Below are 16,473 nucleotides of genomic sequence, written 5' to 3'. Positions count from 1 at the left end.
CAAACACACACATTCACAAACACACACATACACACAAACATATAAACATACACAGAAATATAGACACACAGAGACACATACAAACACACACATAACATTCCTCTTCTGAGTTTTTAGGGTTTTTTGTTTTTGTTTTGCTCTGGGGGTGGGGGGGGGTCGGATGAGCTGGCATCCCTCTATACCCCTAGCGCCTCTCTTCTTTAGAGAGTAAAGCCTTTCTTCCATGAGATGTTCCAGCCCAAAGCAAGTATAGGCTGGGGAAGGGTAGCAATAATCACAGTAATGACGATGCCCAAGCAAAATGGCTGGAGTGGAAGGGCAGAACAGGCTCCAGGATCATTGCCAGCTTCCACCATGCATCCTGAGGAAGGCGTCACCTAGTCTTGCTCAGAAGGGGAAAGAGACTGCGTTTAGGAGGAAGGAAATGATTCTGTGTGCCTGCACCTACACTGAAGCGCCTAAATCTAGGGAAAGAAGGCATCTGGGGCAAGTTAGGATGGGGGTGGGGAGCCACACCTGTGTTGAACATTCAACAAGATCAGATGAATGCTACAGGTTGGGCACCAAATAGTTTGGGGCTAAATTATCCCCCTAAATAGCTACCTATTGCCCACCTCTAGGTTTGACTTAACATTCTTAAGACTAGTAAAGTCCTTTCTAAAATGTGCAGACTCCTAGCTTCCACCAACCCCACAGGCTAGGACTGTTATGAGGTAACCTCAGACGCTCCTGACTGCTGTAACCACCTCATCTGATGGTTCACCAATGTGTGTCTAAAGTACCTTGACCTATTGCCTTCTTTGTTCTGTTACTATAAAACGTTCACTATAGTGCTTATCACGTTGGAACCCAGTATTTGAATCTATGTTCCTTGGCCATAGCCACTTACATTTGGCTCCAGGATAAACTACCTCATATTCCTTTTAAAGGTCAGAGTTGTGTTATTGCATTGACAAATAAGGCATAGGCTCCTTACCTCATCTGAGCACCAGGCACACACAGGACTCACAGCCAGACACTGCTGGCAGGAGTTCACGCCTCGTGTGGTACAGATGTTGGACTCTGCAACAAAGAGGCAAGGACATCAGCACCTGATTTGCTCAGAGCAGTGACCATCCTGCCCCGGCTACCCCAAATTTCCCAAACACTCAAGTGATACACACAAACATACTCTAACCCTACCCATTGGGCAAGTTACCAAACATGGGCTATTACACAAAAAAGAAAGTGGGTAGGGAGAAACTCACTCCTTTATCAGCAAATGAAGACCCAAGGGCCCCATAGTAAATGACAGAAAGGCTTTAATCAGTGGCTGGTTTTATACCTGCACTGCGCGAATGAAAAGCTAAGGCCCAGCGTAAAGGCCATGCACCATCTCCAACTGTCTAACTGCAGCCACGGCTACTACAGAGGTCCTGGGACTCAGATGCAGTAAGATTGACACCTAAATACTGTGGGCTTTAATGAAAGCAGGGTAACCTCAATTGCCATGTCCCACTATCTGAACTCGTGTCAAGCTTTCCAATACATCTATCTTGAGGGCCTAAGCATTGAATGCACACAAAAGAACTAGCGTGATGGCTCTCAACCTGTGGGGTCATGACCCCTTGGGGGCCCACACATCAGATATCCTACATACCAGATATTTACTGTTACAATAAACATAGCATAACATTTACATAACAGTCGTACAATTGTTACTGTGATGACTCATCACAGTAGTAAAGTCAGTTATGAAGTAGCAACAAAATAATTTTGTGGTTGGGGGGAGGTCACCACAGCAGGAGGAACTGTATTAAAGGGTCACAGCATTAGGAAGGCTGAGGACACTGAACTAGAGATCAGGAAGGCTAATGGGGGCTGGAAGAATGTGGCACTTCTGAGGCGCTCTGATGCAAGGTCTAGGCTCCATACTGCACCCTTGAGCAGCTCCCCTCCTCTCTATGAAATGGCTGACCTATCGCTCAGGATTTTTGCAAGAATTCAATAAGCCAAGAGGATGCTTCAGGATGCCACTCAAAAGTGAAGACTCCCCACATTGACAAGCGGCAGGGGGAAGACTGCAGGGAGGAGGAACAAGGACAGCCAAGCGGACCAAAATAGTGCTGAGAAGCAGCCAGGAAGTGAATCTCAGGCAGCTGCCTCGTGGAAGCCTCTCTCCTGGAGTGGTGTCCCCCCCCCCCCCCCGTGGTGTCCCCGGCCTCAGACAGATAAATCCTCTCTGCCTACTGTGCCTCCGGGAAGTCTTTATCACCCAGGAGCAGGTAGAGCCATTCCTCCTCACACAGCCTGACAGTCCTCAGACGACTTTCTGAAGGGCTTCCTTTGCCCATAACTCTTATTTTTGGCTTTGCCACCAGCCAATCTATTTCCAAATAAATTATCCTAATTGCCAGGGTGTTTTCTTGACATCTCCAGAACGTCTCATCTCCCTCTAGTCAAACATCTATTTTATTATAACTAAATTCTAGCTATCTCAACAGCTGAGCGGGACACACTCAGAAAATGCCCCGCCGTGGTCAGAGACTATCTGTCTGCATCAGTGTCTTGACCTGATTAGGATGCTTAACAACTTTGTACAAGTAGAGATTAACATAGAAAATTGATGATGATGATAATGATGTTGTAAATCTATTTTTATGAGAAAAACACATACGATTCTCATCCAACAAAAATGTCAACAATATCCACCTACTAGAGAATGTAAGCCCCAAAGGTTAAAGCTTATTGTGTCAATCTATTAGCCAATCTATTTCCATATGACTGTCAAACTATAAAACGCCCTTCTTTGAATTCCTCTTTGAACTAGTTCTAACACCTTACCAGTTCCCACACTGTTTAAGCTGATTAGAATCTTTGATACATGTTCTTTCTGTATGTTTATATGAACATAGTAACTTTTACTCTTTTAAAAATTACATTTTAAGAGCTGATAAAATAGCTTAGTAGTACAACGAATGTTTAGCATGCTTGCGGACCTGAGTTTCATCCCCAGCATGGAAATAAAATAAGGAAAGGAAGAAAAGAGGAGATGGGGAGAGCAGGGGAAGACAAGGCAAGGTCAGGTGGACCCTTCAGATCTGCCTGCCTAAACCAGCCCAAAGATGCACTGACGCCAACTGGAAGGTCTGGGGCTAAATTGTTTTATTTTGCTGCAAACAAGCTCATTTCTAAACAGTATACAGAGTTCTAGAATAAAACCTATAGAACCAGGCTCGGTGCTGCACACCTATAACTCCAGCAATCAGGTAGCTACAGCAAGATTACTGTCATGAATCGGAGCTATCCTAGACCACACTGCAAGCAGCAGGATTCTATTTCAATATCTAGATTTAGATTTAGATCTACAGAGACATAACCATACACATATAATATGTAAATGGAGCCTTGGATAATATATGATATCATTCATCTCCTCAAAACACTGGATTGGCCGTGGAATCCTTGAAGCGCCGTTTAGAAGCTCCAGGGTCCCTCAGAGGCTGGGCTCTGACTTGCTGTCTTGCTTCAAAGGCTTTTTTTCCATTCTACATGTGACCAGTGAGACACCACCACAAGCTCGTGAATAACTATTGGCTCTATTCTCCTGTGTGTGTGTGTGTGTGAGAGAGAGAGAGAGAGAGAGAGAGAATGTGTATTGTATGTATGTGTATGTGTTTGCATGAGAGAGAGAGAGAGGATATGTGTGATGTGTGTGAGAGAGAGAGCAACAGAGAGAGACAGAGAGAAAGTGTGTATGAAAGCGTGCATGAGTGTGAGAACGTGTGTGTGAGAGACAGAGTGTGTGTGAGTCTGAGTGTGAGTCTGAGTGTGTGTGTGTGTGTGTGAATGTGTGAGAGAGAGAGAGAGAAAGAGAGAGTCTGAGTGTGTAAATAGCAAGATGGCAATTGGCTCCAAGCCTGTCCCCAGCACACCTGAGTGGGTTAACTCTCAACAATGCAAGGTCTACTGGAGGAAAGGTAGCTGATATTTCCACAGCTGCCAGGTTCTGAGCCCACAAAACCAGCTGTGTCACCCAAGGATCCTCCCTGCAAGGGCAGTCTGGCCAGACCTTAGCCTCACAGCTGTTCCCCTGGGGTTGGACAGAGCCCTCTTCACTACAGCTGGATCAGAAGAGTTCTGAGAAGAACCCAACCTGGACTATTTCAGTGACTCCCCTCTTTGGGGAGTTTCCATGGAGACCGGCAGCAAAGAGCAATCCTGGACATAAACACCACCAATGCTCACTAGAAAGAGAGGAAATCCAAAGGGAGGTAGTTACAATAAAAAGCGGGATGGGTCCAATCAAGTTCTTTTTTTCTACATTTATTGGTTTTGTTTGAGGGAGAATGAGAAAGAATGGACGGGCACATGTGCCATAGTACATGTGAGACAGAGGACACCCTGAGAGTTGGTTCCCTCTTTCTACCGTGGCGGTCTTAAGGATCAAACTCAGCCTGTCGGGCTTGGCGGCAAGCACCTTTGCCTTCCTGAGCCATTTCTACAGCCCAGCCCACGTTATTGTTCAAAACCCTCCCCCTGTCTATCCGTTTGTCCATTCATCCATTCACCCACTCTCAAATTAGCATTCCCAATGAGCCTCTGACTTACAGCCACAACAGAAAGCCTTGCCAAATGTGAAATAAGAGACAGCAGGCCCCTCCCAGGGTACCAGCAGCCAGTGACCTCAAAGAATGGGCTGAGCTGCTCCTTTAGAAAGTCCCTTACCCTCTTCCCTTGATGTCCTGTGTTAATGAATCCCAGGTTGACAGTGGAAGAACAAATAATCCCCCAACAACCTCTCCAACCGAGTCCTGCCACTAAGGACAGAAGCCCTGGAGCATGGTGGTTGAAAGTGACTGACTCATCAGAGGTCTCTGAGGTGGGCCCAAGCTGATTCAAAGCCTGCTACGCCCAGCTGCCCCTCCCTTCTGGGCTTATGGGTCCCCTCCCACCCTCCATTTCTAGTCATTCATAAAGCCTGGATTCCTTCTAGGCCTCTGCAGTCCAGAAGGGCTTACTGGAGAAGTGGGGGTTCCTCACCAGAACGTCAGTGAAAACAATGGATGGCTCCCCAAAACCTGTGTGAGAGAAGCCAAGCAAGGTTGACCAGGACTGTCCTGGTTGTAAAGCTTCAATGAGCATTCGTGACCGCGACAGCTGGCGGACAGAAAGTGCTCAATGAACGCTGGGGCCGGAGTTGGTTTTGTTGTTGCCTTTTTTATCCTTAGCTTCGAGCTATTTACAGCAGACAAATGTTTTGCTAATTTTTTTTTCAATTCCTTAAAGTCACTGTATACAGGACACAGGCCCAAAGCTAATTAAGCCCTGAAGAGTAGGTTAGAGATGCAAGGGTGGGGCCCAAACGTATCAAGATGAGGTGAAAATCTAAACAGAACAAGGAGTGTGCATTCAAAATCCAATCTAGGAACAGGGGCCGAGAGAAGACAGTCACTGGGAAAGACAGACAGGACCAGCCAAGAAGTTTGCCTGGAAAGTGGAGATACAAGGCTGTGGTTTGGCCTTTCAGCCTGGTTCACAGGACCAGAAATGAGATAAAGGGTGGGGAAAAAAAAAAAACAGAGGCAAAAAGGAAACAAGTTGGGACCAGGGGAAGTCGTAACGCATCAGTGAGGGCTGTGTCTAGGACACGTTGTCCAGGGACACAGGATGTCAGAATGTAGGGGCAGTACGCCCTTGCATCAGGACTTAGTTGGGGTGAGAATGGAGGACAATCCACACTAATGACCCCTGTGCAGATCTCTCGCTGCCAGCCAGAGAAAAAGCTGGCCTGGAGCCTCAGCCCTGCCCTTGAGCTTGAGTCACTTCCCACTTAGGTCCATGGGGTCAGTGGGTGACCCAGGTGGTGCCTGATTTTCCAATGCAGTCTCCTGAGTGGGTCACTCAATGGACAGAATAGCTCATGGTAACGGCCCTATGCATACATACATGGGTTATCAAGAACAAGTTGCAAGGAACATTTTTGGTTTTTATTTCTCTCTTAAGGGTAGGTAGCTCAGTAGCTGAAGGAATCGTGCAAGCACAAAAGCTGGAAAGAGAGAGGGGGGAAGGGGAGGGAGAGAGAGAGGGAGAGGGAGAGGAAGGGAGAGGGAAAGGAGGAGGGAGAGGGAGAGGAAGGGGGTGTGAGGCTCATGAGAACAGACTTCTGCCCTCAGGAGCAAAAGGCTCCAAGGGTCATTGCTGGATCAGTAGAGAGCAGAGGTATCTGGTTTCAGATTTTAAATTGTTCTTTAAGTACATCCAAGCCAATTAAATGTGAAATTTAACAATACAAATTGTGTGTGATTTGCCTCCATCAAGAGTAAATATTAAAATGTTATTGGTTGAATATACACGAGAGAGAGAGAGAGAGAGAGAGAGAGAGAGAGACTGACTGCTGTCTTAACCCCCAATACCTTTGAATGTGACCTTATTTGGTCACAGAGATGTAAACAAGATGAGGTCATTAGTGTGCACACTAACCCAAGATGACCAATACCTTTGTAAGAAAGGAAAACCCCACACAAAGACAGATGCAGATGGCAGACGCCAAGCGGCATCAGAGACAGAGGCTGGAGTGAAAAAGCTAGAAGCAAGGAGTATCAAGGAGTGCCAGGGCCACTAGAAGCTAAGCAGAGGCAAAGATGGCTTCTACCCAGAATCTCAGACACATGTTTCTGATGTCCTAAGCCATCAACTTAAGGACTTGGTCACGACAACCCAAAGAAATGAATTCTAAGCGGATTTGCCTTTCCACAGCCATATGTGGCATTGTTTTGATGAGCAGTGTGTCCTTAGATACTTCCATGAATTGGAACAAAAACAATTAGCCATCTTGGCATGGAAACTTTGCCATGTTTGATTCACCCATGAGTAAGGTCAGAGAAGGTCCTTTAGGTATACAACTTTCTGCCAATATTTATCAACGGTCCTAGCATTCATTCACTCATTCATTCATTCATTTATTCACTCAACAAGCATTCAGTGAGCACCTGCCTTGCACTCCCAGGCACTGGAGAAACATGGATGAACTGAACAAGTCCCTGTTCCGGTGATGCTCATGTTTTGGTCAGGAAGGCAATAATAAAACAGAAACAGGAGAGAGAGAGAGAGAGAGAGAGAGAGAGAGAGAGAGAGAGAGAGAGAGAGAGAGAGAGAGAGAGAGAGCAGAGGCAAATGCTTCCAAGCAAGGCAAAGCAGTCATGCATAAACTAGTCTAGCAGTGTCAGCTACAGAAAACAGTCCAGAAAGGTTCTTCTGGGAGGTTGACATTCTATAATGATGCTGTGACATTAACGGGAAGGCATTCGCCAAAGAACAAAGTCCGATGGACAGACCTCCTCCCATTGAAGAAATAGCAGGAAGACAGAGGAAAGAGGAGGAGAGAAGCAGAGGAGAGACTGGAGAACTAGGGGCCAGCACACAATTGGGAGCACAGCCTGCATCACACAGTAGGGATGCTGAAGGAATCTGAGCAGAAGCGAAGGGGAGATGCTCAGCCTGGCCACCAAGCACAGGATCGAAGCCAGAAGGAAAATGGATCGGTTGGGATATAATTAAAAACAATCCGGGCAACGGTTTGGATTGAAAGGGCAGCGGTGTCAATGGTGTGGTCAGACTCTAGATGCACTCTATTCCAAGGACTTGCTGATGGATTAGGCATGAGGAACTAAGGGAAGATTTGAGTGAGCACAGCCACTTTAGAAAAGGTTCCTATGTTTTGGCTATTGGGCTTCCTGCTTCAGGGCCCCTCCAGCCACTAGGACCCTCCCTACCTTTATAAGTGAAGCCAGACCGTGTCTGGCTATCGTCTCTAAAGGGGTCACTTAGGAAGCCATGGGATGCGGACTGTAAAATCCCATCCTGTGAACACTGTGATCTAAAGCTAACACTTAGCCCTGGAGGGACAGAGCGGGTGTGCAAGAGAAAGCAGTTCGTCCAAGAGGTCTGAAGTCCTTGCCATTCTGCAGACCGTATGAGCTCAGTGGCACCCAACTCTCTGGTGCTCTCTTTAAAACCCGGTCACTTGCCTACTCAAGATTTATCACTGCCCCACAGTACTCTATGGGCCACCCAGCTTTATCAGACAAGCTCTGAAAAGCCCAGACAGCTATTTTTATCCCCTCCCCACCAACTCAGCCTCCCAAATAAGGGCATAATATTTACTGCACGAGGATTAGGTAAGGTAACATATGTGAAAGAGGCATGTGGTAACTGTCCAATCAATGACCCATTTTCTTCCCCATTTTCCTCCATCCAGTTGCTTCCTGCACCACAAATACACCTCTCTTCTCCTCTACCTCAAGTTCATAATAAGCAGGCCCTTTGTCTACAATGGGACATCAGAAGGAAGTCACCCTGGCAGGAGACAGGAGCCCCCAGGACCAGACCTCACCAGTCACTAAACTAGTTTGTGATTTGGGTGAGTCCCTCACTTCTTAGGAACCCCCTTTCAGCTTTTCTGTACTTGATTAGAGGTTCTTCAGAGTGCTATTGGCTCTCAAAACGTATATTCTTTCAGAACCAGAAGGTGTCAACAAGACCGCTAATACTCTAGAAGCGATAGATAGATAGATAGATAGATAGATAGATAGATAGATAGATAGATAGATAGATAGATAGATATTCTTAGACCTGAAGTCGCTCAGTATACAAGTGGACATTTCTTCCTCATGGCCTAAAATCTGGGTCAAATGCTGCATTTTAGAATTCTGGGAGATTTTATTCACAGCAGCCCCACCCTGCCCCCAACTGACTCATTCAGTGTACAGAAGAGACGTGCCTGTGCCATGCTCTGTTTCATGCACAGCTCCATGGTGTCCTGGAGGTGACCTTGGCATCCAGCTTTGTAGTTCTGGGGCATCCCTCCCCAACTTTCCATGGTATGGTGCCAGCGGTTGTGGTGTGAACAATTCCACCAACCAATCTTGGTAAGAAGGCAAATCAGTTTTGATGGAAGGTTGTTTGGCAACATTTATTAAAATCAGAGACAGAAATAGTAGCACACAGAATACCAGCACCTTGGAGGTAGAGGCAGGGGGATTCAGGAGTTCAAAGACAGCCTCATTAAAAAGTGAGTTCAAGACCAACATAGGTTAAATGAGGCCGTGTCTCAAAAAATAAAATAAAATAATAAAATCAGCCTCCCAAGTGCTGGGACTTAAGATGTGGGTTACTAAGCCCAGCTGTTTTTAAAAACAGCAATTTTCAAGTAGAAGACACACTGTTGAAAACTCTAGTCACCATGCTATATATACATAGATCTCTTGGTTTTCCTTCTGTTCTATAAAGGTCAGAATTCAAGGTCAGCTTGGTCTACAGAATGAGTTCCAGGACAGCCAGGGCTACATACAGAGACCGTATCTCAAAAAAGTAAAACAAAATAAAATAAAATAAGTAAATAAGCAGCTTAAGTTTCTCACCAGAAACAAGTGGTATCTGTGTGCACTAATTCATGTGTCCTATAGCATGATTTAGCCATTTCCCAATGTTTACATTTCAAATTATGCTGCATATCAGATACAGAATTTTTATTTGTGGATTAATGATAATAATGGGAGAGAATGAAAAAAACAAAAAAACAAAAACTTTGACCAGCCTATCCCTATGGCCTTCTGGAATCACTCAGGGCAAAGTGTGCTCTGTTCTCAAGTGTGCTCTGTTCCCAAGTTGTGAGACTCAGCACTCCCCAGCCTCTGGTGAGATGCTCAAATACAGTCCTCACAAAACACTTGGAGAAAAGGATTAGTCTAGGAGAGTTAACACCAGAGTTTGTAACGATGGGAGAGCTCACACACCAGATTTTTTGCCTCTAAGAATTTCATCAGCAAAGAGGGTTGACTACAGGGACTTATAAAGTGGCTACTGGGTGTGCCTTTTGACAGCCTCCCGGAACGCTCTTCTAGTGCAGTATTACAAGCCTGGTTCTAACCTCAGGACTTCTCCCTTCACAAAGAACCTTTGCATGGAGTTCCAAATCACTGAGAAGTTAAAGGAGAAACTTCTCTAGTAAGAGATGAGAGAAAAAGAGAGAATCCTGAACCAAAAATAAAAAAAAAAATCTAATCTGCCCCTTCACCCACTCCACAGCCTCTGAGATACCAGGATGAAGGCTTACAGATAAGGTGACTCGCTTGGTCCTCCAGCTAATTGACAAAAAAACCCACAAAGCCATGCATGACGTAAGTTCTTAACCACAGGCCTAGTGCTCTTTTCCTGAGAATTTTTCTACAGAAAAGGAAGTTGTATGTAGCACAAGTTAAACTACAGAAAAAACTGTATCAGCACACATGTGCTAGCTGTACATATGGGGGGTGGGGGGTCTGAGTAGAATACACCACCTTCCTGACTGGTAGCACTGTCAGAAATGGGACAAATAGGGACAAATCAGACGTTGGTCTAATGGTGAACATGTCTGCACCTCACTCTTTCTCTCTGGCCTTCCAGGGAAAGGAGCTGCAGGGATGGCAGTGGTCTCCTGGCAAAGTGTGATGTCTAAGGACTTGTTTTGCTTTGTTTGCATTTGTGGGTTTGTTTTGTTTTGTTTTGTCTTATTTTATTTTGTTTTTTCAGAGATGCTACCAAATACGTGAGGAGCAGAACGGATCCAGGCGTACTGACCAGTCCGTTGACCTCAAGAGCGACATGTCCTATTAGACCACAAAACATCTGTTGCCAAGGCAGAAAGATCGTAAGAGCCAGATGTTGGGTGGGACTAAAGTAAAGCACTGGCATCTCGGTGTGGTGGGACAGCTCTACTCATACCACGGCACCTCTGGTTCACCACACAAGATCATGACAGTCAAAGTCCCAGCAGGGGCGAGGGCTGGCTCACAAGTCCCCGCCCCTAACTTAGCCACTGTTGACAGCTGATGGCTTCTGAAGAATGGAGAATTTTCTTCAAGGATGTGGTCCCTGGTAGGTGGACCCCTCTCCAGTGAATGGTTTCACATCCATTAAGTATATAGATGGCACATATGGGATACTGAGTTATAGAAAAACAGAGAAGGAGAAGGAAGAGGTAAACTTGGGAGGGGGGATGGAATTGGGAGTCATTGTGGGGAGGAAGGAGGGGACAGTGATCATAATACAGACTACCAAAATATATATATATAAAAACCTAATAGAAATATATTTGGAAATATCGGTTGCTTTTAGGACCAAGAATAATAGAAAGAAAGAAAGAAAGAAAGAAAGAAAGAAAGAAAGAAAGAAAGAAAGAAAGGAAGGAAGGAAGAAAGAAAGAAAGAAAGAAAGAAAGAAAGAAAGAAAGAAAGAAAGAAAGAAAGAAAAACAGACAAGTAGAGATTGTTACAAATTCCTCAGTTCTTTCGTTTGTTTATTTTTGTTTTTCTTTTTTGGAGCAAAGTTTCTCTGTGTAGCCCTGGCTGTCCTGGAACATGCTCTGCAGATCAGGCTGGCCTCGAACTCACAGCAATCTACCGGTCTCTGCTTCCCCAGTGCTGAGCACCAGGCTCTCAATTCTTTACCTAGTAGTAGGAACCTCTCATGGCTCAAATGTGTCTCTCCGATTGAACACCAGTGGAACCTCCAAGGTTTGGTGGAGGTAGCTGCACTGCATCCAGGGTGATATCTCACTGCAGTAGGATGGAACGACCCCAGGGAGCTCTTGGAATTACTGACACAAGCAACAACTCAGAAGAACAATAAGTGCATCCCAAAAGGGGGAAGCCAGACTTAAAGGCTACTCACCGTGATCTCTTCTCTGTGATATTCTATACAAACAGATCTACAGGGACAGGAGACAGAGCAGTGATTGCCAGGGACCAGACGTGGCAATAGGAGATTTACAAAGAAGCTGGAGAGAACTTCTTGGAATACCAAAAATACTCTCTATTTTCAATATGGCGGTGATAATTTGTCTTTACCAAAATACACAGAATTACACACTGAGGATGCTAAACCCCATGGTACATTTTCATTTGTGTGTGTGTGTGTGTCTATATGAGTTTGTGTGCAGCATGTACATCCAAGGACTGGAATTGCAGATGGTTGGAAACTGTCTCCTGCGGGTGCTAAAAAGTGATCCCAAGTCCCCTGAACGAGTATTAAATGCTCTTAAGCACTGAACCATCTCTCTAGCCCAACACTCCTTTTAAAAGAGATATACTTTTTATTTTATATGTCCAAGTATTTTGACTGCATGTATGTATTTATGTATGCAGTGCCTAAGGCTCAGAAGAAAGTGTCAGGTCCCCTGAAATTGAAGTTACAGACAATTGGCAATCAACTATGTGGGTTCTGAGACCTGAACCCAGCTCCTCTGCAAGATCGAGTGCTCTTAACTGCTAGCCAGATCTCTAGGCCCCAATCCTAGCCCCTTAAAAGAAGTGGAAGTTTTCTGGGGACATGGTGTGCCTAGAGAGAAGGGTAAGTTCTTATCATTATGCTACATAGTCTCAAGTTCTAATAAATTCTGGTAGTTTCCAAAGAAAAGAAGCCTTAGACAGCATCATCTCCAGATCTTAGGTTCATATCCACTAGTGGCCTGAGTTTGCAGTAGGCACATGACCCTTTCCACTTGGAGAGAAGGGAGAGGAGGAGATGGTGAGATACAGCAGGCCACTCTGTGGGCAGCACAGAGGCTAAGGACAAACCAAGTGGTTTATTCCTGAAGCTGCTCAGTCACACACACACACACACACACACACACTCCTTGCCCAGTTAATTATCTGTCTGCTGATTCATGACTTGCGGTTCCTGTGGGCATGCCTCCTGACTGTTTCTGCCAACAAGGGCAGGATTCCTGCAGCTGGAGGCAATGATAAACAGAGAAGCCAAGGAGGGTGGAGAACTGCAAAGGAAGAGTTTTCGTCGGGAATTCTAGAGTCCCATTCAGATCCCTCTCCTCGCTGCACTGCCTCCTTGTCCCATTGGATGCTCTTCCAAGCCACAAATGCCACGTCTCACCTTTGCCCTCGTGCTCAAGAACTTGAGGGGAAGAACAGAAAAGATTATTCTAGTGATTCCCTCCAAAGACAGGGAAAAGGGAGACACTTCAGAGGACCCCTGTGTTCTGTCATCCTCTGGTCAGAGGACGGACATCAGTGCAAGGATTCAAAAGATTGGGGTTGTAGTTTAGTAGTGAAGCACATTTATTGTGCACAAAACCCTGGGTTCCATTCTCAGCAAAACACACACACACACACACTCACATACATACATACACTCACACATAGACACACACTCATTCACACACTCATGTACACTCATCCACACTCATGCATACTCACATGCATATATTCAAACATAGACACACACTCATATACACTTACATACATACGTACACTCACACACACTCACATACATATACTCACACACAGAGATACATACACACATATACTCAAACATAACAATTCACACTCAGAGAGACACACTCTCACACACAGACACACTCTCACACAGAGATACACATTCACACACATACACACACTCTCACACACACAGACACACACTCTCACATATATTCACACACAGAGAGACATTCTCACAAACATATATTCTCTCTCACACACACACTGTTCAGGTAGAACACCCGAGACTATAAATATGTAAATATTATATTTCTCCAAGTAAAGAGACATCACCTCTAGGTGCCTTTTTATACCAAGCCCTACATAAATTTTTTTGTTGCCTGTGTGCCAAGCACTGGGCACAGTGCTGAGCAAAATATACATTTTGCTCTCCCTGTAGAGACTGAAGTCTTATGTATGGATTTTACCGCCCTCCATCTCTATGCAAAGTTAAGACTCAAAAAAAAAAATGAATGTGTGGACATCTCTCCTCCTGGGTCTTCTCTGTAGATTCTTGGAGGACCCAAAGGGCTGAAATATGCCAAGCTACCACAGAGGAATGAGCTGAATTCAGAGGCTGTGAGAGCTGAATTCTCAGCTGGGAGCCTGGACCGCACCAATGCACGAAGCAGCAACAGCTCTGGCCCGCAGTCCATAGTAGACAGCTTAATAGCAACAGCAATCACCACGCATGGAACACTTCATTTGAGCCTTTGTCTCATTTAGTCTGCCAACGAGAGGCACTATTTTTCTCCACTTTACAGGTGAGGAAGCCCAACTAAGATATTAGGTAATTTAACAAGATGGCATGGTCAATCAGGGGCAAAGCTAAGAATCAAACCCACATCCCGCTTGCTTAAACCCCAGCTGTCCCTCTTCCCCAGCAAAAAGCCTTTCCTCATCTCTCCTGGCCCTGCGGATTCCTGAAGAGAGCTTTAGTTGGACAGTTCCCAGAATGCGGACTCTAGAGAACCAAGCACCTCATCCTAGCTGACCTAATTAGGTTAGAATACCCACTGCGATACAAGGACGCCTTGTTTTAAATACAACAAAGTATTTAGATGAAGCTAAAAGGATTACTTTTGTAGTTAGAAACTGAAAGTCAGCGTCTCCTCAGAGCAGAATCTCCTACCCCTCCTACTCTGAAGGCCCTTCTGTGGCACCTCACTCCGACCCTGTTCTGTGTGTCCCCAAAGTCACCACACTGCCTGCTTCCCCAGGGACCTAGTGATGTTTGCAACTCTGCCACCAACACTGAGATGGCATGTGAGTATGACAGACACCTCTTGCACAGGATGCTCTAGAGGCTTCTGCCCCTCAACAGGACTCTACATCCTCTCAGAGGGAGCCTGAGGCTAGCTTGGCACAAGCCATCGCCTCCCTAGATTATTCCAATCACAACAAATCTGTGAACAGATATCCTAAAGGATCCGTTGTTTGTTTGTTTGTTTGTTTGTTTGGTGTGTATACCATGTGTACACGCATGCACATGTACATGCATGCTCATATACAATTGTCCCTGGGCAGAGACCAAAAGACAACCTGAGTGTCACTCTTCAGAAATATCACTTCTATTTTTTTAAACAGGATCTCTTTCTATCCTGAGGTGGTGATGATGACACTCAGAAGTCAATGTGAAAGTTATAGATACAAACAAACCACAAAGTGTTTTAAGTAAAATCTCAAAATAGCTGAGGGGAACTGGAAATTGCCTAACACAAAGAGTACTAGCTATCTTTTGTTCAGTGTATCTGTTATCTGTGAGGACACTTTCACGCTGTACAGAAGCAGGGCCTGTCATGACATGCCAATTAAAAAATTAAGTCGAAATGTTTAAAAGGTTTTAAATTCACGAAAGTTAGCCTATCTGTTAGAAACATCAGCTTTCCTGGAGGATTTCCCCATTCCCCATCAACGGCTACCAGCAGCTGACAGAGACTCTAATATCTCCAGGGCAGAATGCTAGAGAGCCTGGTTCCTGTTCTGTGGTGACAAAGCTTGTTCAATGTAGGCTAAAGACCACAGTTTTCATCTTTCGCTTGGAAGCTTCTGCCACAAAAGACAAATATCAGTTCTCTACTGAAACCCCTTTCCCTTTCCCTGTCCCATGTCTATGTTCATCTGTACCACCGTACAAGGGTCAGGAAGGCAGCCACCAAAATCTTTTTTTAGATTACTTAACTTCAAAGTCAACTTAATAAAGTTTACCTTTAACAAATAGTCCATCTGGGTCTGGAGATGTAGCTCAATTAATAAAGTGCTTGCCTGCCATGAGGAGACCCTGGGTTCGACTCCCTGCAGCATATAAACCCTGAGGGGTGGTGCATGTCTATAGTCCTAGCACTCCTTAGTAGAGGCACAGGGGAATCTGAAGTGCAAGGTCACCCTGGACTACACAGAGTGTGAGGTATCCTGAAATATATGAGACTGTATTACACACATGTGCACACACACACACACACACAACTGCGGGTTTTACTTGCTCCAGCTGACCTCCAGCAACCACCCCCTCCCGCTCCCCTAGGCTCTGCGGACTGGATGACTCCCCTTCCCTGCAGCGTTAGTGGGCCTGAAAGCTGACGATGCAGGCAGCTGATGTTGTGGGACACACGCAGGAGAGACAAAGTCAGCCCCAAGGACCTCTGTGCTGACTCCCAGCACACAGTCAGGGAGTGTTGGGTGAGAGGTCGGCCCCAGAAGGGACGGAGCCCGAATCCCTGCTCCTCCTTAAGGAGTGGGGCGGCCAGAAGATTGTCCTGCGCACTCCAGAGAAAGGGGCAACCCAGAGCGCACACACCCACCCAAGCAGGTGAGCTGCATCCTTCTGCCAGCGCACCGGGACGGCCCAGCGGATCTCCATCTTTCCTCTGCTTCCCGGGCCAGGCCAGGATCTCCGCCACCAGCGATGCGCCCTCGAGGCCACGGGAAGAAGGATCCGCCCCCCGCACCTCTGCTTCTCAGTCCTAGCTCCGGGTTCCCAGGGTCCTACGGCATTTCGCGCACCCGACTCGCTCACCTCCAACAACAACGCCCGCCAGCGCCCCCAGCGCCAGCAGAGCGGCCCAGAGTTGTCCCGGCCACTGCGCTCGCATCCTGTCCGCCGCCCTTCACGCCGCGCGCGCGCCACGGCGAGCCTGGCACCCGCAGCTGCTTTTCCTGCGGAGGGGAGGGAAGAAGGGAG

At 46.1% G+C, this 16,473-nt stretch overlaps 1 protein-coding gene across 2 annotated transcripts in view; it reads right to left on the bottom strand.

Moving 5' to 3' along the window:
• Itgb3 (integrin beta 3) overlaps positions 1 to 16,473 on the bottom strand; it is a 62,477-nt gene extending 46,004 nt beyond the window's left edge. The window contains exons 1-2 of one of the 2 annotated variants that reach the window (NM_016780.2): positions 16,309 to 16,473; positions 977 to 1,062 (exon numbers count right to left, since the gene is read on the bottom strand). In NM_016780.2, coding sequence (NP_058060.2) covers positions 977 to 1,062; positions 16,309 to 16,384 — 162 coding nt within the window. In that variant the 5' untranslated portion in view covers positions 16,385 to 16,473. Of the gene's footprint in view, positions 1 to 976; positions 1,063 to 16,093; positions 16,276 to 16,308 lie in introns of those variants that run through there. The other variant, XM_006532312.3, reaches the window with a different exon arrangement.

The sequence above is a fragment of the Mus musculus genome, chromosome 11, assembly GCF_000001635.26.
Source record: "Mus musculus strain C57BL/6J chromosome 11, GRCm38.p6 C57BL/6J".
Classification (NCBI taxonomy): domain Eukaryota; kingdom Metazoa; phylum Chordata; class Mammalia; order Rodentia; family Muridae; genus Mus; species Mus musculus.
The sequence above is the reverse complement of the archived record's forward strand: the minus strand, read 5'-3'. Positions and strand labels throughout refer to the sequence as shown.